General features: G+C 49.2%; 2 protein-coding genes across 3 annotated transcripts; both read left to right on the top strand.

Moving 5' to 3' along the window:
* Window positions 1–9,016: 9,016 nt before the first annotated feature.
* On the top strand, window positions 9,017–14,597 carry tph1a (tryptophan hydroxylase 1 (tryptophan 5-monooxygenase) a). The gene is made up of 11 exons (XM_086162876.1): window positions 9,017–9,179; window positions 10,174–10,290; window positions 10,375–10,558; window positions 10,695–10,795; window positions 10,879–10,946; window positions 11,037–11,233; window positions 11,319–11,454; window positions 12,799–12,925; window positions 13,015–13,110; window positions 13,463–13,596; window positions 13,668–14,597. The coding sequence occupies exons 1-11, from the start codon at window positions 9,090–9,092 to the stop codon at window positions 13,840–13,842; spliced, it is 1,425 nt and encodes a 474-aa protein (XP_086019002.1). The 5' UTR covers window positions 9,017–9,089; the 3' UTR covers window positions 13,843–14,597.
* Window positions 14,598–14,811: 214 nt separating this feature from the next.
* Window positions 14,812–21,182, top strand: sergef (secretion regulating guanine nucleotide exchange factor). 2 transcript variants are annotated; one of them, XM_086162884.1, is made up of 11 exons: window positions 14,812–14,943; window positions 15,183–15,321; window positions 16,016–16,168; window positions 16,250–16,344; window positions 16,436–16,496; window positions 16,572–16,685; window positions 16,753–16,815; window positions 16,975–17,133; window positions 17,208–17,320; window positions 18,808–18,844; window positions 20,409–21,182. In XM_086162884.1, the coding sequence occupies exons 1-11, from the start codon at window positions 14,902–14,904 to the stop codon at window positions 20,561–20,563; spliced, it is 1,131 nt and encodes a 376-aa protein (XP_086019010.1). In that variant the 5' UTR covers window positions 14,812–14,901; the 3' UTR covers window positions 20,564–21,182. The 2 variants fall into 2 exon arrangements, with proteins under 2 accessions (XP_086019010.1, XP_086019009.1); XM_086162883.1 differs by having other exon boundaries at window positions 16,572–16,689.
* The last annotated feature ends 30 nt before the right edge of the window (window positions 21,183–21,212 follow it).

Below are 21,212 nucleotides of genomic sequence, written 5' to 3'. Positions count from 1 at the left end.
TTTTCAGAAGAAAACAGAAATTGTATATAAATAAGCTGCACTTGTCTATAAGCCTCAGGTGTCCCTGTTGAAACATGAGATATTAACGCTGCAAGATGTTACAGGAAAGATTTTTTCGGATTTTTTTAATCAAATCAATGACGGTAACGTCTCGAACTACCGATACATCTCACAAATGCCTCTTTTCAGAACAGATGCCGAACTTTCGTAAAGCAGCTCTATTTCTTTCTTCGATAGCCAGACCGATCGCTTTCAATTTCATCAAATGCATTTCTGCGTGTCTTTGTCACGATGTGGGTGTGTGCGAAAAAAAACGCAAAATGGCTGATCGGAAGAATTATCGTAAATGCCAGTTTTTGCCGAAACAGTTTCATCCCGCAGTCCAAGCACATGCAGGAGGTTCTTTGGAGACCCCACGTTGTCCAGACGTGTGAATGGTTGTTTGCACTGTGCAGAACCCTGCCTCTCCAGCAACCCTGACTGCAAGATAAGCTGTGTAGATAATGAATGTACATATATGCTAATTTTCGGACTATTGAGCGCACCTGAATATAAGCTGCACCTACTAAATTTGAAAAGAAAAAAAAAATTACGCATATAGGCTGCACTTTTCGAGAAGCCGCAAGTATCCATTTGTAAAAGGTTGTTCACACTGAATTTTTTTTTTCAACTTTTAATTAAAGATTTACCATAAGTGCTTATTTTTCCAAACAGTGCCTGTAACACCTGTAGTTAAAAAAATGGGAAATACAGGAACAAAGCTGGAAAATTTATCATCTTTATCCTGCGCACTAAAATGACTAAAGTCGAGTTAAGTGTCGGTATTAAACAGAATTCCTCTGTCACACATCTCCTTAGTCCGTCTTTGGTCGTCGCTCTCAATGTCACCGTTGGCTCGTGTTCTCCACCGTCTATGTTTAATCTCATGGGTTCGATGTGACAATACTTTAGCAGCATGACTCTCGTTAGCCCGTAAAAATCCATAAATCAGGTGCGTCATCGTTTAAGCCGAAGAAAGTAGTGGTTTTTAATCCAGAAATTACGGTAATGTTCTTCACTGATTTGGCAGCAAGTGTTTTTAACACAGCTTTGAATAGCTGAAGGAGAGTTGTGTTCGATATTCAGGTCCGTTCGATGATCTCAAGCAGCAGACACCTTCATTTTTCAATGAAAACCCGACAAAAGAACACGCCTCCTCCACCTCCGATAACTGGCGCTTCCACGCACGTGCGTGAGAGCGTCCTCAGAGCTTTTCCTGGAAAGTTATTCAAACCGGGCCTCCAGCCGTCATAGAAAAACGGCCTCTCTGAGCCGAAGATGCGCTCTGAGTCATCCTCCTGATGATATGGGTGAAGGTGCCGGGGCTGATGGCGGCATCAAGTGTTTACCAGAGGGTGATAGTCACTCCGGGTGGAGAGGGAGGTGACGGGGAGGGACAATAAAATCAGATGAAAGGCTCGGAGCGGGCCAACAATGAACTCATTTGGTTTCCAAATGCGTCCCGACTCGCCCACTCCTGCAGGAGGACACGGCAACCACGTCCTTGCCGCCGCCGCCGCCGCCGCCACCGGGACGTGAATATAGCAGCTTTTTAATTAAAGGCCGGATTGATATGGAGAACACGCTTTCTAATGGAAATCCCGTGGTGGCGCGTGTGCGTGAGACGCACATCACCCCGTGGTCGTTTGTGTGTGCGTGTTCTAAACCCACCCATATGGAGTCGGCACCTTCTCCAGCTGCTCCGAGGTGACGCCGCCTCCAGTCACTTCCTGTTTGCATCCACAGTGATGGAAAATGTGATGGCGTGTTGCCCTTTTGAGAATTTCTTTGAGCTCCTCGTGGCCGATGGCGTGCACGCCTCGTGTGGCGGCGGGCGCCCTGAGCCCCGCGGGCCGCGCGAGGCCCTGACTTTTCCACGTCAGTCTTCAAGCCGCCACCTGATATGATCTGACGCCGTGCACATGATTAAGCGCGGCCGCCGCTTCCACGGCCGCCGCCGAGGCACGTCACGCCCGTCTGATGCTGATTCCTGATGTCAGCTACTACACCCCTCTGTTTACCGCCGCCCCAACGCCGCTCGCCGCTCTCTTGAGACGACCTGACATGTCGCCCCCCCGGTCAAACGCCTCGTGTTTGCAAAATTCACCTTACGTAACCGAGGCACGTGTCCCGCACGACTCCAAACGGCGAAGTTTACGAACTTTCCCCGAGTGGTTGCGTTCGGGAGGATCGGATCAGATTCAACTTTGTTGTCATTCCTCACGTACAGGTACAAGGGAACAAATACTTTACTGATCCCCAAGGGGGAAATTCTTTTTTGTCGAACGCAACTCCTGCTACAGAGTCAAGCGGGGAAGAATCAAAACAGAACTGTTTTGAACTAAAATCGAACTACTATAAACTTATGATCATTCAATTAAAATTAACTTAGCATTAAAATAAACTTATGATGATTATTCAATTAAATTATATGCCTAACCACTTGCTTTCTTTGGGCCCATGATGATTATTAAAAAAATTTGAATTTTGATTTTCTCACTCTCGCATTCGCATCATGACATAAAATTTACTCGAAATCGCGCTTCGTATCGTCGTTTATAAAGTGATTTGTATCTTAAGGGACAACTGTATTGATCCCTGAGGGGAAATGGCTTTTTGTTGCAGCAGCTCCTACTCAAAAAATATCAATGTGGAAAAAAAAAGTTAATAGATGCACCATATATTATAATTTACACACTATTTAGCGCCCCTGAATATAAGCCGCTCTGGCTAAAAATAACGAAATAAATATATGTGTACATATTTAGGCTGCTCCTCGTTGTAACCTATTAAACCTTTTAAATACAAATCGGAAACATCCACAAATACATACTGTAAATGCGTTTTTTCTGAAGAGTGCCTGTAACACGGCTATCTTGGTCTCCCTCCTGCGCACTGAAACCATTTGTCTTCTTCTTCAAAAATCCTTAAATTAGCCACAGCGTTCGAAGCGTATGATAAAAGTCACGACTTATAGTCCGGGAATTATGTTAATTTACATTAAAAAAAAAAAACAAAATCAGATCATGACTGTGGATCATCTGTTAATACTTATTTATTACAATTAGTAATTTTTCTTTTTTTCCGCAGCCCTTGGTGGTGCTTTTGAGGGGAGCTCAGTAGATCTTGGTGTGGTCTGGCCTCCAGACCATGTAGGAGGTCCTATTGTGGTTGACTGTTTTGTTGTTGGAGGTTCTGTTGTTCTGGATGTGGATACTTTCCTGAAGTGGTTGCTTTCAGAAGGATTGCATTCAGCTTTATTGTTGTTATTCATGTATCAGTACAAATGCAGTTTAGCGTCTAAGATATAGATATAGTGAATAAATAACAGTATGATAAGGTTGTTTTATGTCAAGTTAAATATAAACTGAATTATAGGTGGGAACTATATATTAAAAAAAAAGGAAGATCAGCTCATCTAAGACACTGTTATCTAAATCGGATTTCTTTATAACACTTGTAAAAAATTAGCATTTTTTTTCATTACATGCGCTGACCTGGAAGGTCACGATTTTCATGTCTTTAAAAAAAAAAAAAGGGAAACAAAAACCTGAACAGTCTTATCGGTCGATCTATCACCCGATCAAGGCCTGTCAAGGCAACACACGTAGTGGAAAAAAAAATAAGAAAATAGAGAAGAGTACGTATGTATGTATATTTGTGTGTCCTATGAATAGTTTTCTGGTTTCCCTCTTGTTTTAAACCCTCCTGGCGTCAGCGGCGGTGATGTTTGGAGGCGGAAACCGGAGTTGTGACGTTCGTCCGAAGCGTCATGTATTGTGATTATTTCTGTCTTGTTGTTTACCGAGGCGTGGACCGACCCCCCCCCCCCCCACACACACACACACACACACACACACACACCCCGTCCCACTTAGCCCTGATGTAAAGACAGGCGGATCATCAGGCGCGTGGAAAAGCCATGTTGCCGGGTGAGCGGAGGGATTAATGAAAGGATGAAGAATGCACGTGCGGCGTTGTTCACCCCCGCCTGCTAATAGAGGAAAGCAAAGCCTCCACCTCATTTCCTCCACCTCCAGCTTTCTATCTCTTGTCAACACCGTCACAATGAAACTTTCCTCTACGTGACTCCAGAAGATCAAAAACTACGCCGTCCTCTGGAGGGTTGTGTGTGTGTGTGTGTGTGGTTGCTGGCTGATATCAGCTGAGATCTGCTACAGGTGGCCTGGATGATGAGAGCAACTTAGATTTTTCTGTGAGCGGGAATTTCCGAGAGAGATCTCCATTGGGTGTTTGCTGCTGCTGCAAAAAAAAAAAAAGTTTTATATTTAATAGACAACGTGAGGTTTATGGAACGATACGGAAACTGAGACGTCGTCTTGGGGCCGAAGGTCAGGACGTCGGCCGGTGTGTTCTTGCGGCAGGTGCTCGGGGGGCCGCCGGCCCAGCCTTGTGTCCACGGACGCTGGTCAGCGGGCGGCATCTGCCATTGTTTGCCTGGCGGTGAAAGAACGGCGGCTAATTAAAGAGCGGCAGGAAGCGCACGTAGGCAGGGCTCTTTCAGCGGCATGATTAGCCGCTTGTTCAGGACGGGTCCCGGAGACGTGACAGAGTGGAATTCTATTGACGAGGCACTCAGTGTGTGTGTGTGTGTGTGTGTGTGTGTGTGTGTGTGTGTCGGGTGGGGGGTGACGGAGGGGGCACAGGGGCTGGAAATTCAAATAAAGAAGTTTGTGTGTGTGTGTGTGTCACTTCAGTGGCGGGCTAAGCTCTGGACCGCTCCTGGAAATAGATCGCACCCTAATCAGAACACTCATTAAAACAACAGTCCTATTACATATGATTTATTGTTTATATATACAAATATAAACAATAGATAGATATTTATTGATATTGTCGTAGCGTCACCATTTAGCAAACTGATGATGAATCACTGTCTCATTGTTGTCTTAACTTATCCTGTACTGAGGATGCTCTCATTCAGTGTTTAGAGGTCTACCATCATTCACTCACTCATTCAAATGTTTTATAAATATGTATCTGTGTGTGTGTATGTGTTTATATAGCGGCCCCTTAACATACCACTCACTTTATTTATACATACGAAGCACAATTTGAGCTAATTTTATCCTTGAAATACAAAAAAAACATTCATGATACGACTAGAAGAGCGAGGAAATCCTCTATCTTGTGTGGCATCATTTTATATCTTTGTGCTTGTTTTGTGTATTTTTTCAACAATCATCACTAGGCCTATGAAAGAATTAGAATCAGAAAAAACTTTTATCTGAAAGAAAAACTTTATTTGTCCCTGAGGGGCAATACAGGGTCACATGGGGTAGCAGCATCAAAATTAAGCAGCATCAAGAATAGAATAAAATTTAAAATAAATAAATAATATATATATATATGTGTGTGTGTGTGTATGGGTATATGTATATATATATATTACTGCACAGAATTGTGCAAATTGCAGGCGTGTTCAATTTTGTACAGTAATTGATAAATATTTTAATTATATTTTTTGATATTAATAATGTTTATTGTATTTTTTTAAATAATTAATATCACTTATTAAAGAAATTGGTGAACCCAGAGAGAAGATGCTTCGTATGGAAATGAATCAGGAAATAATAGCAAAGCACCAACGTGCTGTACATGTGACCGATATCGCACCTGAATATAATCGAATATCCTTCTTTTTCAGCGATTTTCTATATTAATATCCTTATTTTGTGAGTTTGGGGGGAGTTGGAAATAAAACATTTGTTTTCTGTTATTCTAAATGGGGAAAATGAATTCAAAATACGACAAAATCAACATTCAAACCCACTTCTGGAAGGATTTAAATTGGTATCTGTAGGGACGGCTGTACATCTATATAAGGTGCGGTTTCCTTGTCATCGTGGACCTTCATCCCTGCTGGCTTTGGACCCCATCTTTGGATGCCTTCGCTTCAACCTTCCCTGCACATGATCCCCACACGGGAAATATGTCAGTGGGTCACGGCGTGTAATTACGGCCCTGTCAAAGTGCTGTTCAGCGGCCGGCGAGGAGAATAGCGTCGAGATTAGCCACGGAGATCCGGCGCTGCCTGATGCTCAGACGCTGACGGTAAATCCCCCTTGATTGGAGTGAGCAGAACTGGGCCAAACTGGCGCTCGGACGCCGCCACGTCCGCACGTCCCCTCTGTTCCTGGAGCCTCAGAGGACGCCGCCTGCCGTCCCTGCACATTAGCGGCGGGGTTATGCTCGGCGGTCCACCGGGTAATGAGGCTCTTCACCTTCGCCTGGCGGTGCGTTCAAGGGTTTCTGGGGAATTAGATGTGCGTGCATGTGCGCCGCTCTCATCAACCCCTCAGGGATCAATTCACCCGGCTCCTCTCGCCTCCGGTGACGTCTCAGCTACGTACGGTATTTCCGGGTGGTCGGTTCTGGTTCTGATTCTGCGGGTCGGAACCTCCGGAGCAGATAGCGGCTCCATGATTGACAGGGAGGGAGGCAGGGTTTAACCTGACCGGGTCGCCTGTCAATCATCCAAACGTTCACTTTCTCATGGAGGATGTCATTGATGGACACGGAGACAATCCAGGCAGGAGAACCTGGTGAGAACCTAGTCTGGAACCAGGCTGTGCATCCATGGTAACATCCAGGTTCCCTCAGGGTTCCTTCACTTCCATCCTGTCGTTCCCACAGGTGGAACATCTCCCTCCGCCTGCTCCTCAGCTCCGGCTGGATGGGTGGAGGGTCTAGAGGTGATCACACTTCCTTTTTCTTGCTGGTTCCTCTGAGCCTCAAGAACGTGCTCACCAGATCAGATCAACCCCTCCCACCGTGAACACGTGTCACCTGGTGGACAAGTTAAGGAGAGGTGGAGGTGAAAGATCCTGCTTGGACTGGAGGAGTCCTGGGTATTTGCAGCAGGAGATCCCAGGAGGCCCCTCGTCTCCAGGGGTGGAGGACAAGATGACGGAGATCCGGTCCAGGAGCTGTCAGGAAGGCGGGCGATCAAAGGCCGCAAATGTGTTTTTAAGTAGATTTGGACTGCGCTTGATCCGGCCGTGGAGATCCGCCACCTCGCCGTTTGTGCGTCATCCCTCCATCCTAAACATGGACGCTGCCTTTCAGAGGGCTTTGTCGTCCTCTCGCCCCCCACCTGCTCCACCTCCTCCATCTTCTCCTCCTCCTCCTCCTCCGTGGCAGAAAATAAAGGAAGTTGCCGGGAGACGTCGGCTCGGCGAGGCGGTGGCCATCTTTGCAAACGTGTTAGCACACGTCTTCCGTTCACACACACACGAACGTGCACGATCTTTGATATCACCTGGTGATCTTTGATCAGGTGTTTTTTTGGCAAGAGAGTGGAGAGGGGTTCTTTTTTAGCTTATTGATTAGCGCCCATCGATTACAGGTGTTAACTGGCGTCACGCCGTCCACCTGCGATCTTTCTCAGATGTTTCTAGAACCAGAAGGGGTCGCAGTTTCTAGAATATTCCAGCGAGCTTTCGATGCTGCGAGCGTTGCAGCGGTGGAGTTGTAAAATATTCTTTGCGGAGCGGGAGTGTGTGAGCGGCCGAGGCCTCGGCTTCGGCTCCGAGGCTGATCTGGATTCAGCTCTCGGGGAGAGGAAGTCAGCATGGCTGCCTCCTTGTGTAACCACACACACACACACACACATACACACACACACACACATACATCACGGGTGACACTAGCCAGGACCACCTGAGACGAGCAGCATGTGTGCCAGCCACATGTATTCCCTTGTGTGTGTGTGTGTGTGTGTGTGTGTGTGTGTTGGGGGAGGGGGGGCTCTCCTCTTATTACTGATCTATCATGGCATTAAAGATGAGGCAAAACATGCAGGTTATTGATGTTTTTGGGCATCAGAACTTGGAGTTGCTTACAATGCAAGGACTGGATTGATGTGTGTGCATGTGTGTGTTTATAATAATGTGTGTAATAGTAATCATCGTGAAAATAATAATGATGATCATAATAATAATTCCCAATATTTATAATAACCATAACAATAACAAAAATGATGATGATAGTAATAATAATAATAACAGGCTCAAGCATCACAACCTTAAATGTATGACGGTATCTGATGTACAGGACTGTCTCAGAAAATTAGAATATTGTGATAAAGTTCTTTATCTTCTTTAATGCAATGAAAAAAACAAAAATTACTTTTTCATGATATTCTAATATTTTGAGATAGGATTTTTGAGTTTTCTTAAGATGAAAGCTATAATCAGCAATATTAAAATAATAAAAGGCATGCAATATTTCAGTTGATCTGTAATGAATCCATAATGTATGACATTTTTGTTTTTGTAATTGCATCACAGAAGATAAAGCACTTTATCACAATATTCTAATTTCTGAGACAGTCCTGTATATAAAGCAGTATATGATGGATGGATAGTTATTATAATGACAATAATAATAATAATATATATATATATATAATATATATATAGTATAATATATAATATTATTATTATTATTATTATTATTATTATTATCATTATTGTAGGGTCCAGCATCCCAATGACCTTAAATGCATGATGAGCAGTAAGTGATAGATGGATAATTATTATAATTGTAGTAATAAATAAACAAATAAAAATATTATAATGATAAAAATGATAATTGTTATTATAAAATGATAATGATAATAGTAATAATGTATTGTTTTTTATTATTATCTATTTTATTATTATTATAGAGTCCAGCATCCCCACGACCTTAAATCCATGATAAGCAGTTAATGATGGATGGATGGATAAGAATAATTATTATAATAATTCTTATTATTGTAATAGTGAAAATGATAACGAAAATAATCATTGTCTGGCGTTGAGGTCCATACACCGAGAACAACCTCCGCTTCAAGTGAGAGACGCTTCTGTTTTTCCATTCGCCGCCGCCGGCGGGATTTACCCCCCTCACCCTCCCCGCCCCGCCTACCTCCCCCTTTAAAACGCCGTGCGCTGCGCCGTGCGGGGCAGACGGCCCGCAGACCTCCACTTCCTGCGTGAGAAGAGAGAGAGGGAGAAACGGAGAGAAAGTTGTGCGTGCAGAAGATGTACTCCAACAAGGTGGAGGGGCCACGCAGGGGGAGATCTTTCGACTCCATCAACCTGGGCCTGGAGGAGAAGCTGCTGAACAACGAGGTGAGGACACTCCCGCACGATCCCCGCACTTTTTCTTTTTTTTTTTAGAGGTTCCAGTCGTAAACCGTCCGATTCCGCGGGAGAAAAAAGTAGATCCATCACCAAAACTTTAATTGAGATCATAATAAGCATCGCCTGAAGGTCGTGACCTTCGCCTTCATCTCGAGAACCTCCACCATGAAATCCGATTGATTTGTGTGTGTGTGTCTGTGTGTGTGTGGGTGTGTGTGTGTGTGTGTGTGTGTGTGTGTGTTGATTTGAAAGTATAGGCTTGTAAGGTGAGGCGTTTGCGTGTAATCGAACATTTGTAAAGCGATTAAATGCAGCCTGATAACGCGTGGGGGGGGGGGGGGGGGTCAGCGCACCGGCGGCTAATTATAGACTTCCCACCGGGCACGATAATCCCGGTGAGATTACCGTAATCCGGTTGTGTGTGTGTGAGGGAGACGCAGACAAATTCATCTTCGTTAAACCGAGCCGCGGAGCACCGGGACCGGGACTGGGATCGATGACCCACCGGAAGCTGCTGTGCCGCGCCGCCCGGGCGGTGCTCCGGGGCCCCGGAGCGGCGGGAGAAGACCGGAGCGGGGTGAGCGACGTCCTTTTTGGGGGGGTGATACTGGGAAATGTAGTTTTTTTATGGGAGTGTTGGACTACAATTCAAAAGTGCAATTAACGGTCCCGGTTAGATTCGGTGCGGGATTAACGGCAGTTGGACCGCGTGTGTGTGTGTGTGTGTGTGTCCCACCCCGACTCTTAGTTTGCTGCGCGTGTCCGTTGATGCGCGTAACCTGACATTTGTGATGCGGGATTGCGGGGGAAGCGAGATGCTATTATGGGATTAAAAGTTTTGCATTCACGTCATTACCTCTCTGAAAGCTGAGTCATCAGCTGGGGGATCTATCTATCTATCTATCTATCTATCTATCTATCTATCTATCTATCTATCTATCTATCTGTGTTCTGACTCTCTCCATCCATCTCCTCCTCCCAGATAAATAAGTCCACCTTCACAAAGATCGAGGAGAACACGGAGAAGGGCCGAGCAACCGTCATCTTCTCCCTGAAGAACGAGGTGGGCGGGCTGGTCAAGGCGCTGAAGCTCTTCCAAGTACGTTGTTGTCCCTTCGGATTACGCGGTATATCTAGAGGCGTACCGTCTCCACCTGCATCTCCATCCTTCTTCTGTTTGCAGGAAAACCACGTCAACCTGGTGCACATAGAGTCCAGGAAGTCCAAAAGGCGTAACTCCGAGTTCGAGATCTTCGTGGACTGCGACAGCAACCACGAGCAGCTCAACGAGATCATCCAGCTGCTGCGCAAGCATGTGAACGTGGTGGACATGGAGCCTCTGGACAACTCCTGCCTGCAGGAGGAAGGTGAGGGAGCGGCGAGTCGGCCTCAAGAGATCTTCGGTGTGAAGAGTCACGCCTCCGAAGGTTGCGTTTCACAAAATTTGAACAGCTGAGGGTGGAGTTTTCCTGACAGCAGGTTCTCCTTCTCCCCCCTCCGCAGATACCTACAGCGTCCCCTGGTTCCCCAAGAAGATTTCCGACCTGGACAAGTGCGCTAACCGCGTCCTGATGTACGGCTCTGAGCTGGACGCCGACCATCCGGTGAGGGACGCCGGGAGAAGATGGGCCTTGAGAGCTTTCACGTTGAAATCCTTCTCATTACTTTTTGCTCCGTCTTCATCCAGGGCTTCAAGGACAACGTCTACCGAAAGAGAAGAAAGTACTTTGCTGATCTGGCCATGGCTTATAAGCAGTAAGTCCGTCTTCTGTCGGCGGAGTGGGGGGGGGGGGGGGGATCTCGCGGACTTCCTCCACTTGGTGCTCATCTCATGTCCTGTGCCAGCGGGGACCCCATCCCCCGCATAGAGTTCACGGAGGAGGAGGTGAAGACGTGGGGCGTGGTCTACAGGGAGCTGAACAAGCTGTACCCCACCCACGCCTGCAGGGAGTACCTGAAGAACCTGCCGCTGCTCTCCAAGTACTGCGAATGTCAGGAGGACAACATCCCTCAGCTGGAGGACGTCTCCCGCTTCCTCAGAGGTTGGTGATCTTCCCCCTCCAGACCCCCCTGGACCTGTGATTGTGGTTCCCCGGAGAGTGAGATGTTCCTCGCTGGTCTTCACAGAACGTACCGGGTTCACCATCAGGCCGGTGGCGGGTTACCTGTCCCCCCGTGACTTCCTGGCGGGTCTGGCCTTCCGGGTTTTCCATTGCACCCAGTACGTGCGGCACAGCTCCGACCCCCTGTACACCCCCGAGCCGTAAGTATCGAAATTTCAAAACATCGTAGATTTTAAGATATATTTTTATGTACACTGGCAATTTTTGACAACAGCGACCCCCTTGGTTGGATATGGAATCGTGCAACAAATATAAAACAAGCGGTCCCTTAAAGTTACTCGTTTAATTTGTCCCAGAAGTCGGTTCGTATGTTGATTTTCCTCATTTGAAATAACGGAAACAAATGAATTTGTTCCAAACTCTCCCCCAAAACTTACAAAATAAGGATATTAATATAGAACAACCACACCACGAAAAACGAAGGATATTAAGAATGTAAGGGACATCAAAAAGAAAAATCACGGTTATTGTAAACTTACAGTGTTGTAATTTGAATCCTTACCTCAAGACACAAACCACTGCAGATGGCGGCAAGTGCTTACAGGGCTATGAATATAGACATCTACCAAAAAACATACACTTACAATGTATTTAACATTGCAATAACCTTATCATGATTATTAAAATAAATAATTATACCACTTGGTTTCTCTGGGCCCATGATGATTATTTAAAAAATGTGAATTTTGGTTTCCTCCCTGTCGTATTCGCATCATGAAATTTTTTCATATGTCAAGGATAAAATTTGCTGGACTAGCGCTTCGTGTCTTCATATTGATTCCTGAGGGGAAATGCACCTACTCAAAAAATATCAATTTAAAAAAAAAAATTAAAATAACCATACCCATATACTGTATTTTTCAGATTGATCGCACCTGAATATAAGCTATATTTATATATGTACATATATAGGCCGCACTTTTCTATGAGGCTCAGATGTCCGCACTGTAGCATGAGATATTTACACAGAAACATTTGGTTAAACTTTTAATCGGAAATGCTTTTTTTCCAAACAGTGCCTGTAACACAGCGGATGAAAAAGACTGTTTTTCAAGCCCCGGTGTTCAAAGTGTGTAAAAAAAAGTTGTGCTTATAGTCCAGAAATGAAGGTACTACAGGGATGGATTTTAGATTTCATAGTTTAAGATATATACGCTGTTAAATAGTCTTTTATACCGAATGCAAGGCGGTCTGCTGCTGCAGTTCTTTTGGCTCAATACCGCCCCCTTTGGCGGAATGGGGAAACAAAAAAACAAACGAGATAACCAGAATTACCTTATTGATCCCTGGGGGAGACGGCTTTTTGTTGCAGCAGCAGCAGCAGCTCCGGCACAAAAAATATAAGCGTCAATATAAAAATATTTTTCAAAAATGAATGCACAAGTAGCCGTATGATTCTTGCGCTGTGTTATCATTGGATACTGGTTATTGCAAAGAAGGAATTACCATGAAAAACCATGTCCTTCCTGTCCGTCCTCTTCCAGGGACACCTGCCACGAGCTACTGGGCCACGTCCCCTTGCTAGCGGAGCCCAGCTTCGCCCAGTTCTCGCAGGAGATCGGCCTGGCGTCCCTCGGGGCCTCGGACGACTCCGTTCAGAAGCTGGCCACGGTGAGTGACTCCGCCCTCGGGATGTCGAAAAGGCACGAGTGAAGGGAAAGGCGGACGTTCCTCACGTTTGGGCGACTCTCCTGTCACAGTGCTACTTCTTCACGGTGGAGTTCGGCCTATGCAAGCAGGAGGGGCAGCTACGGGCGTACGGGGCAGGACTGCTGTCCTCCATCAGCGAGCTGAAGGTAAACACCACCGTGGATAGTTTTACACCCATATCCCTTTGGCGACACTCCCACTACAGGAAGATTGCCGGTTGAAAAGAGTCTCCATGTTCTGTTTGGGTTCCCTCTACCGTCCAAAAAGGAGAGAGAAAGGGGAAAAAGTTAAGAAGAGTAGATAAAGTGATATAAATCCTGGAGTCAGAGCAGCTTGTGTCTGTTTTGTGTGTAATGCTACGATGTAGTGAAACGTTGATGTGTATAAACATAGAGATATGGTGCCCCACTATAATGCAGCTAACATTAAGATATAAAATGGTTTAAGATCCCAAATAAACCGCAAGACTGGATTGATCCCCGCTGCTCTCCCTGACAGCACGCGCTCTCGGGCAACGCCAGGATAATGCCCTTCGATCCCAAAGTTACATCCAAACAGGAATGCATCATCACGACGTTCCAGGACGTCTACTTCGTGTCGGACAGCTTCGAGGAGGCCAAGGTCAAGATGAGGTGAGCGTGCGTCACGACTCCTGAGCGCGACAATGACGACGGCGGCCATCACAACGTGTGTTTGTCCTCAGGGAGTTCGCCAAGACTATCAAGCGTCCCTTCACGGTGCGATACAACCCCTACACCCAGAGCGTGGACGTGCTGAAGGACACCCCCAGCATCAATAGCGTGGTGGAGGAGCTTCGACATGAGCTGGACATCGTCAGCGACGCTCTCAACCGCCTGAACAAGCAGCTGGGAGTCTGACCCCCCTCACCCCCCGCCCATTTCCCGTGTCGGTGGCTCACTGTTTGTTGTCCTCGAGCATCGCCGTGGAGATACTGCTTGTGCGTCACCCCTCGTTCAGTGCGTTGAATGTGCGCCGCTTTCGCCGACCCTACCTCCATCGCCCCCACCCGTCCCTGCATGTGTTTATATTGATCTACCCCCCCACACACACTCCGCGCAGACATCGATGCGACAGAAATCCGAAAAACCCAAAGAGCCGCTCGTCCCCAAACACCGTTTGGCGTCGGTTAGCTTCATTTTTGCAATTAGCGTCGCTAGGTAAATGCCCGCTGCTGCAAAGTTCCTGCTACTGTGGCTACTGCTGTTTATGTGAAGGTTTTTACCATTTTTTTTAAATTTCATTCTTCTTACCATTATAATCTTTCTCACCTCGGTGAACATGTATAAACTGTACCTTTGTATTCTTTATTTTACGATCGGTGTGCAAATCATGTTGGTCTTCGTGGAGGGGAAGTGAGGGGAGGGGAAGTGCGGTGAAAGCAGCTGTCAATCAAGTATTTTTTTCCCCCACGGCCTGTTGTGCGGCAGTTCCGGCCCCCGAGTTCCGACCCGTTTTATTTTCCGGTGATAACTCCGCATACCTCCTCCTGGCGTGAGTTTAACTGTAGCACTCCTGAAATCAAAACATTATTTTTCTACTGTAAAGACAAATAGACATTATGAGTAGAATATGTATTTAATCACTGAAAAAGGTCAATAAAATGTTGATGGTGTCTTCACTGTGTCTCCTGTCGAGTATTTGACCGTTATACATCATCATAGTTGGGAAAACTTATGAAAATAATTTTAATTTTAAAAGGATCAATTTGGTTTATACACAAAAACGACATCGATAATTGATTGATCATGATTATAATCAATGTGATTATAATTATAACTTGTTTGCGAAGAGTACAGCCGTTGCCATGACGACCAACGGGCCGCCTGTCAATCATTAAGGATTTCGTTTGGAATCCATGGCGGCCGCCGGCCCGCTTTACGGCAGTGTCGCAAATCAAGCAAGTCACTCACGCAACCATGGAGAGCGACCCACGACCAGGGTGTTGTTTACTAGTTTGGGTAAGTTCCACAACTCAAGTGCTAACTTGTTAAAAAGTTACTGTGTTCGCGTATTTAAGTGTTTTTCGGCCACTAAAGAGATGTCGTGTGTGTCGAACGCTAATCCGGCACTTTTGCTAACATTAGCTTACGGCTCGGCTCGTTGTTATGAGCTCAGCTGCGAGAAGCCGGTAGTTACCGTGCAGAACCGGCGTTCCTGTGATGAACTGACCCGGTTTTAAGCATCCTGTGTCCGCCAGGGAGCAAACAGCTACGGGCAGCTGGGGCGGGGGGATGAGGAGGACCAGCCGCTGCCCCGGCTCGCCGACACGGCGGCGCTCCAGGACAGGACCGTCCGGTGTTTGGACGGCGGCGGGGGACACACGGTGCTCGTCGCCGGTAAGTCCCTGAAAACTTTCACCATCTCTCAAGGTTTTTTGATTTTATTCAAAATCTGCGCGCTCGCTAACTTGGTCTTCCTCACTTGAGCGTCTGTTAGCCCCGTAGGTAAACAGTGGGCTCCCCCTACTGGCCAAACGACTTACTGCAGAGTCAGTGAGGCTCGATAATTTATTTTAACTATTTAAAGTAGGCTATTTAAAGTAAGAATCCACTAACTAATTTACCTTGATCTTATGCAATACCAGCTGGTTATAATTTGGTTATATATTTTGCCTTCTGGTGTCACCTCAGTCAATCACCTCCCTCCATCTAACCCTCTCTCCTGCAGCCTCTTCTCTCACGCCGTCCAACCTCCTGTCCTCCTTTCCTCCATCCATGCATGAACTCCTGCCTGACAGCTCCAATATAATGCTACGCTATGGGTAGTCTACTATGACTGGTCAATTATTTTCTATAGTGGCACGGTAGCGCAGATGTTAGCACTTCGGCTTCACAACAAAGTCCCTGGTTGGTTTCCCACAGGGGGGCCTTTCTGTGTGGAGTCTCATCGTTCTCCCTGTGTACAAAAACATGCAGAAGGTTCATGTGAATGAGAGGATGAATGGATATACGTCTCTACATGTGACTGCGAATGACCCCACAGAAAAGTACGTGTCACTAAAGTGTGTGTGTGTTGTGGTTTGTGTCTCAGGCAGCGGGGAGGTGTTTGTGTGCGGGCAGAACAACCGGGGCCAGCTCGGCCTCGGCCACACCGCCAACATCCCCACGCTGCAGCCGTGCCGCTGCCTGAAGCACCGGGTCGCCGGCGTGTCCTGCGGCTGGGATTTCACCCTTCTCCTCACCGGTGAGTCCCGGCCCGGGTGCAGACAGTGGAGCGGGTTTCTGTAGGGCAGATGTTTGATTGTAGCTTTCACATCGCTGACAGATAGCGGGAAAGTGCTGGCGTGTGGCTCCAACGCCTTCGGACAGCTGGGCGTAGGGGAGGCCGTCTCCCATTCTGCAGAGCTGATGGTTGTCGAGGTGAGCGTGTGTTTTTTTAAACACAAAGGTCAGGAGGTGTTCTCTGGAGCTCCTGGATCAGGTGTGTGTGCGTGTGTGTGTGTGTGTTCAGAGCCTAGAGGAGCCGGTGCAGAGCGTGGCAGCAGGACTCAGACACTCCCTTGCTTCCACAGGTGAGTTCTCCCACTGACGGCCGAAGGGTGGCTCCCCACCCGCCGCTAACCCGCCCTTATCCTCCGTGCCGCCAGCTTCAGGTCAGGTGTACCAGTGGGGGACGGGGCTCCTCCGCCTCGCCCAGAAAGCACTCGGTCCGCAGCCCGTCCCGCAGCACCTTGGCTCCAAGGTGCCCGCTCTGGTCCCGGGTAGGTGAGACTGGATTGTCAGCTTTGAACCCAAGACACGTCTGACAGGGAACTGTTTGCGTCGCAGGTCTGGACAAAACGCCGTCCAGGGTCGTCGCTGCCGGCTCAGCGCACTGCGCCTGCCTCACAGGTACTGGATCAGCAGGTTGAGCGTAGACTAAATAGACCTTAGGTGTGAATGAGAGGATGTCTCCTACAGGATGAGCAGTAGATGGATGGATGGATGGATGGATGGATGGATTACACAGCAGGAATAAAACTGTGACGCTGAACATGAAGTTACGTCCAGGTGGCGGCGATTTGTTTCTGTGGGGGAGCAACAAGCGTGGCCAGCTGCCCGCCGCCGGACCCTATGCAGCCTCGCCATTGGCTCTGGAGCGCTCCCTCCTGGGCGGCGAGCGGGTGAAGAATGTATGGAGCGGCTGGACGCACCTGGTCGTGCAGACAGGTGAGACACAATCGCCACGCTGATTTGTGGAGAGGGTGGACGGCGTGGCTGACGAAGCTCCTCCTCCTTTTCAGAGAGCGGGAGGGTGCTGACGTGGGGCAGGGGGGATTACGGACAGCTGGGTCGGACCGCGGAGCGCCGGCCGAACCTCCCAGCGGAGGTCCGCACCCTCCGTGGAGCCACCCAGGTGAGCCCCACCTTCTTCCATCTCAGGTTCTCGCTGGAGATGTTCTGGATCTTCTGGAGCCAGCAGGGGGAGACAGACCTCCTTGAATGAGCCGGCTGCACCCGAACCTCTCTCCATGAGATGATCGCCCTTAGTTCACCTCACACTCAGGGAGCTACAGCTCCATATCTCCACATATTCACACACACCTCCCGCAGTCACACGGTCCGGTTGCTGCAGAAACATCACAGAATGAGATTTACGCTGATCTCGAAGGGTTCGGTGCCACACGTGTCGTCTCCTCAGCGGTAGAAGTCGAGCGACCTCACCTTCTTGCAGCAGAGCCACGGGCCCGGAACCTGACCCGTTGCCATGGCGATAAATGCATTGTCGGCGCATGTATCACGGCCCCGGCTGCTCCGGTTTTGGGCGGTTCCGGAGCTCTTGATGGGCCCGGCCGCATTTGCGAGTTCAGAAAGGAGAGGCGGTGGAACCGGCCACGTGCACCGGGCCAGGAATAGAGCAGCCGGGCCCACTCAGGAGTGGGTTATTCATGATTTAAAGCATCGCCCCGGCAAGCAAAGCACGCACGCACACACACACGGCCACAATCATCCAGGAAGGAGGGAGCTGTGGAGCCATCCGCAAAGGCGGCGGCCTCTCCTCCCGACAGGGCAATAATGTGTCCCCGTTAACCTGCCGTCCAAATGGCGGCCGTAAAGTGGATGTCAGGGCCAGGATCATTCTGACTGCAGAGGGCCGGATAGATGAGCAGGGCCAATCTGAACAGCCCCGCCCAGTCAATATTTGCCAAACTCCCATCCTCAGCTGTTTGGGGACAAAGGAATGACAAAGGCGGACCTCTTTGCGGTCTCCGGACCAGGAGGGTGTGTCCACAAACAGAAGCCGGGTCATGTGGAGAAGAAGAATCCAAGTGTGAAGCTGTTTGGCCAGCCGCTGCCTGGAGCTCACCACGGCTTTTCATCAGTATTTGATTTACTGCTCGCTCCTCCCGCTGAGTATTTCATGTGTTTACCCATGAAATCATGTCCTTTACAAGCAGACCTGACACATGCACACACACACACACACATGCCACAGCTGCCTCCTTCAGCAGGTCGCTAGATGCTAACGCTCTCATCTTGTATAACACTTTAATCACCCTTTCTTCTCAAAATATTCTGGTTGTGGTCACTGGACTTGGATTTCTTCACCCCTCATCCTCTGTAAAGTGAAGAAACTCAAGTCCAGACAAGAATTCACCATGATCTGGATGGCTGAGAACCTCCTCAGACACACACACACACACACACTGATGCCATGCCGGGCCATCGGAAGCAACCGGGGTGTTGGGTGTCTGGCTCATGGGCCCTTCGGCCCGCACACAGGGCTTCGGATTTTAAAAATTCTGTTCAATTTTTGGATTTATGTAAATCGTTTTCGCCTGCAAACTGTCTCACCTCCTCCCGGGAACCCCGTCTAACCCCCTTCCGTCTGCCCCTCCGCAGGTGGCGTGCGGATCGGAGCACAACCTCGCCGTCGTAGGTGAGTGAGTTCCGTCACGGAAGCCGGTTTACATAGAAGCGTTGGGGCACGGCGGGCGCGCCGACCCCGATGTGTCCGCCGCGTTAAAGATTAGCAGAGAGGTGAAGGCTCAAACACTAATCCTGCCGCGGAGGCTGTCTTCGGGTCGGGAGGCAATTACAGAGGGGTGGACGAGTATCGCCGACCTTTGCCGGCCACGGCGCCCCTCGACACCGAACGTCTTTCCTTGTTCGGCTCCACCCGGCCAAAAAGCATCTTGGAGGAATAAACCTCCCGCATTAAATTACAAGCAGCGACCCAGTTTTACCAGGGCGGGAATTTAAAAAGGGATCCCCCTCCATCTGAGTATTTCCAGGTCCCACAACCTGATGCCGTGATCCCTCCTGTCTCTTTCTGGAGGTGAATTAGCAGACGAGAAGTCAGAGCAGATAAAGGGGTTCTCCTCTGAACCCCCTGAACCTCCTCGGGCACTGAAACACCGAGCAGGCAGCTCAGACCTGAGTGCTGCTATTTCTGGTGCCCAAGTAGGTCAGGCACCTACCCAGAGCAGGAGAAGGAACCCAGAACTTCACATGCAGCTCCTCATCCCGGGGTGGGACGTGGGCGCCGAGCGGAAAGCTCTGCTGACACGGCCTCCAAAGAACATCAACGTGAAGGTTTTGTTTTGTTTCCTCCTCCACGTGCTCGCCCGTCGCCGAGGACACGCGCCTCTGCGGCGGACTCGCCCGTTGGGAGCGCGGTGTTCTAACTCCACACACACACACACACACACACACACCACCCCGGCCCAGTGTGAAATGTGTTGACAATCTGCCTGCATGGTGGAGAAAAAAAAAAAAAAAAAAACGCTTTCAGTTTTCAGAGGCTCGCTTTCTATCCTTTTGTTGTGCAGAATGTGCAGCACTTTGTTGCCATGGAAACACTGATGTGCCGTACACCCGTCAGAGAGTCCATGAATTAGGCACGGCGGCCGAGATAAAGCGAGCGGGAGGTGGGGGGCGACGAGGGGACGGGGGGGGGTGAAAATCGACTAAATGAGAAGCAGTTTGTCGGAGAATCTTCCCGCTGAAAGATGGAGGGGCTGGACGTGACAGGGACAGACGCCGCCGGCGGGAAACCGCCAGAGCGGCGTGGAGGAGGTGGAGGGACGAGGAAGAGACGGAGAGAGATGGAGGAAGGAAGGAGGGAGAGGACTCCGACAGAATAAATAAATCAAAAGACGGCACGAAAGACCAATAACATGTTTTTGGGATTGTGCGGAGGGGAGGGTGCTACCCTTGAGGAGGCAAGCTCGCTTCTGTTGCCATGGCGACAGAGCCTATTAGGTAACCGTGTTGCCATGGCACGTGTTCCTTCAGCGATGCCGGCCCGACCACGCCCACCGACACGCTCGCCAGCTGTGCCGAGCAGCCGGGTGTCAGCGGCGGGAACAGAGAGGCACAGCGTGTGTGTGTGTGTGTGTGTGTGTGTGTGCGACCCCCCCCCCCCCACCCCTTTCAGCTTGCCAACTGCAGCGATGCTACCTCCGGTCTGCTAGCTGACCCCTGACCCCTCTCCTCCACAGGGGGTGCGGTGCTGGCGTGGGGCTGGAACGAGCACGGGATGTGCGGCGACGGCTCACTGACGGACGCCGCCGAGCCGCTGGCGCTCCCGGGGCTCAAGCCCCTCCTGGTCGCCTGCGGCGCCGGACACTCCGTGGCAGTTTGCGAGGACAAGTGACCGCGGGGGGACGGGAATAGAACTGGAGCTGTTCTGCTTTGCCGCTCGGACCCGGTTACGTATTTATTTATGAATGCGCGCTCGATCCCCGGCGCCGGCGCCGCCATAAATTATGTTGTGCGTCCAGGCGGCTGAAAAACGGCCGTCGTGAGAAGCGGCCATCATTCCTTCCGGCCGCTCTGTCAGTTTGATAGACGTGACAGTGCCGCCGGACACCGTTCCCGACCCGCCTGCCTCCTCCATCTTCCCCAGTAGGAAGCTGTTAAGGGTCGCGTGAGGGATGGGCCGGACCGCCGCCGCCGCTCCCTCTTCTCACGCCGGCGTTTTTACGGCCACTACTCTGAGCGCCGTCCGGCTGTCAATCTCCGACCTCACCCCCCCCCACTCCTCTCGTCAGCCATGATTTACCATTTACACACCGCCAACGCAACTATGGCACCATTTTCAGATATCACACACGGCGAGGAGGCCGCATTTGAACCGTTTGCATATTTATAAGCAGAGACGATGCGCAGTGCAGCACCCGCAGGGGTCGGCCGCGGGTCAAGGGCGGCGGCGGGACCGACAGGAAGCCGCTCGTATCACGCCATGAGAGGAAATAAAAGAATCAACACTCGCTGGAAAGTCGTCATTGAATTTTTTTTTTCCT

This window comes from Fistularia commersonii, chromosome 17, assembly GCF_037954325.1.
Source record: "Fistularia commersonii isolate RoL2024-O1a breed Wild chromosome 17, RoL_Fcom_v1.0, whole genome shotgun sequence".
In the NCBI taxonomy this organism is placed as follows: domain Eukaryota; kingdom Metazoa; phylum Chordata; class Actinopteri; order Syngnathiformes; family Fistulariidae; genus Fistularia; species Fistularia commersonii.
The sequence above is the reverse complement of the archived record's forward strand: the minus strand, read 5'-3'. Positions and strand labels throughout refer to the sequence as shown.

What these genes read in the sequence shown, in the direction of transcription:
- tph1a (XM_086162876.1), top strand. Translation starts at nt 9,090, where the DNA reads ATGTACTCCAACAAGGTGGAGGGGCCACGCAGGGGGAGATCTTTCGAC. An exon ending in CTCCTGCCTGCAGGAGGAAG is followed by an intron (nt 10,559 to 10,694) that starts GTGAGGGAGCGG and finishes CCCCCTCCGCAG; the next exon opens with ATACCTACAGCGTCCCCTGG. An exon ending in GAGGCCAAGGTCAAGATGAG is followed by an intron (nt 13,597 to 13,667) that starts GTGAGCGTGCGT and finishes GTTTGTCCTCAG; the next exon opens with GGAGTTCGCCAAGACTATCA.
- sergef (XM_086162883.1), top strand. Translation starts at nt 14,902, where the DNA reads ATGGAGAGCGACCCACGACCAGGGTGTTGTTTACTAGTTTGG. An exon ending in TTTCACCCTTCTCCTCACCG is followed by an intron (nt 16,169 to 16,249) that starts GTGAGTCCCGGC and finishes CATCGCTGACAG; the next exon opens with ATAGCGGGAAAGTGCTGGCG. An exon ending in CCCTCCGTGGAGCCACCCAG is followed by an intron (nt 17,321 to 18,807) that starts GTGAGCCCCACC and finishes GCCCCTCCGCAG; the next exon opens with GTGGCGTGCGGATCGGAGCA.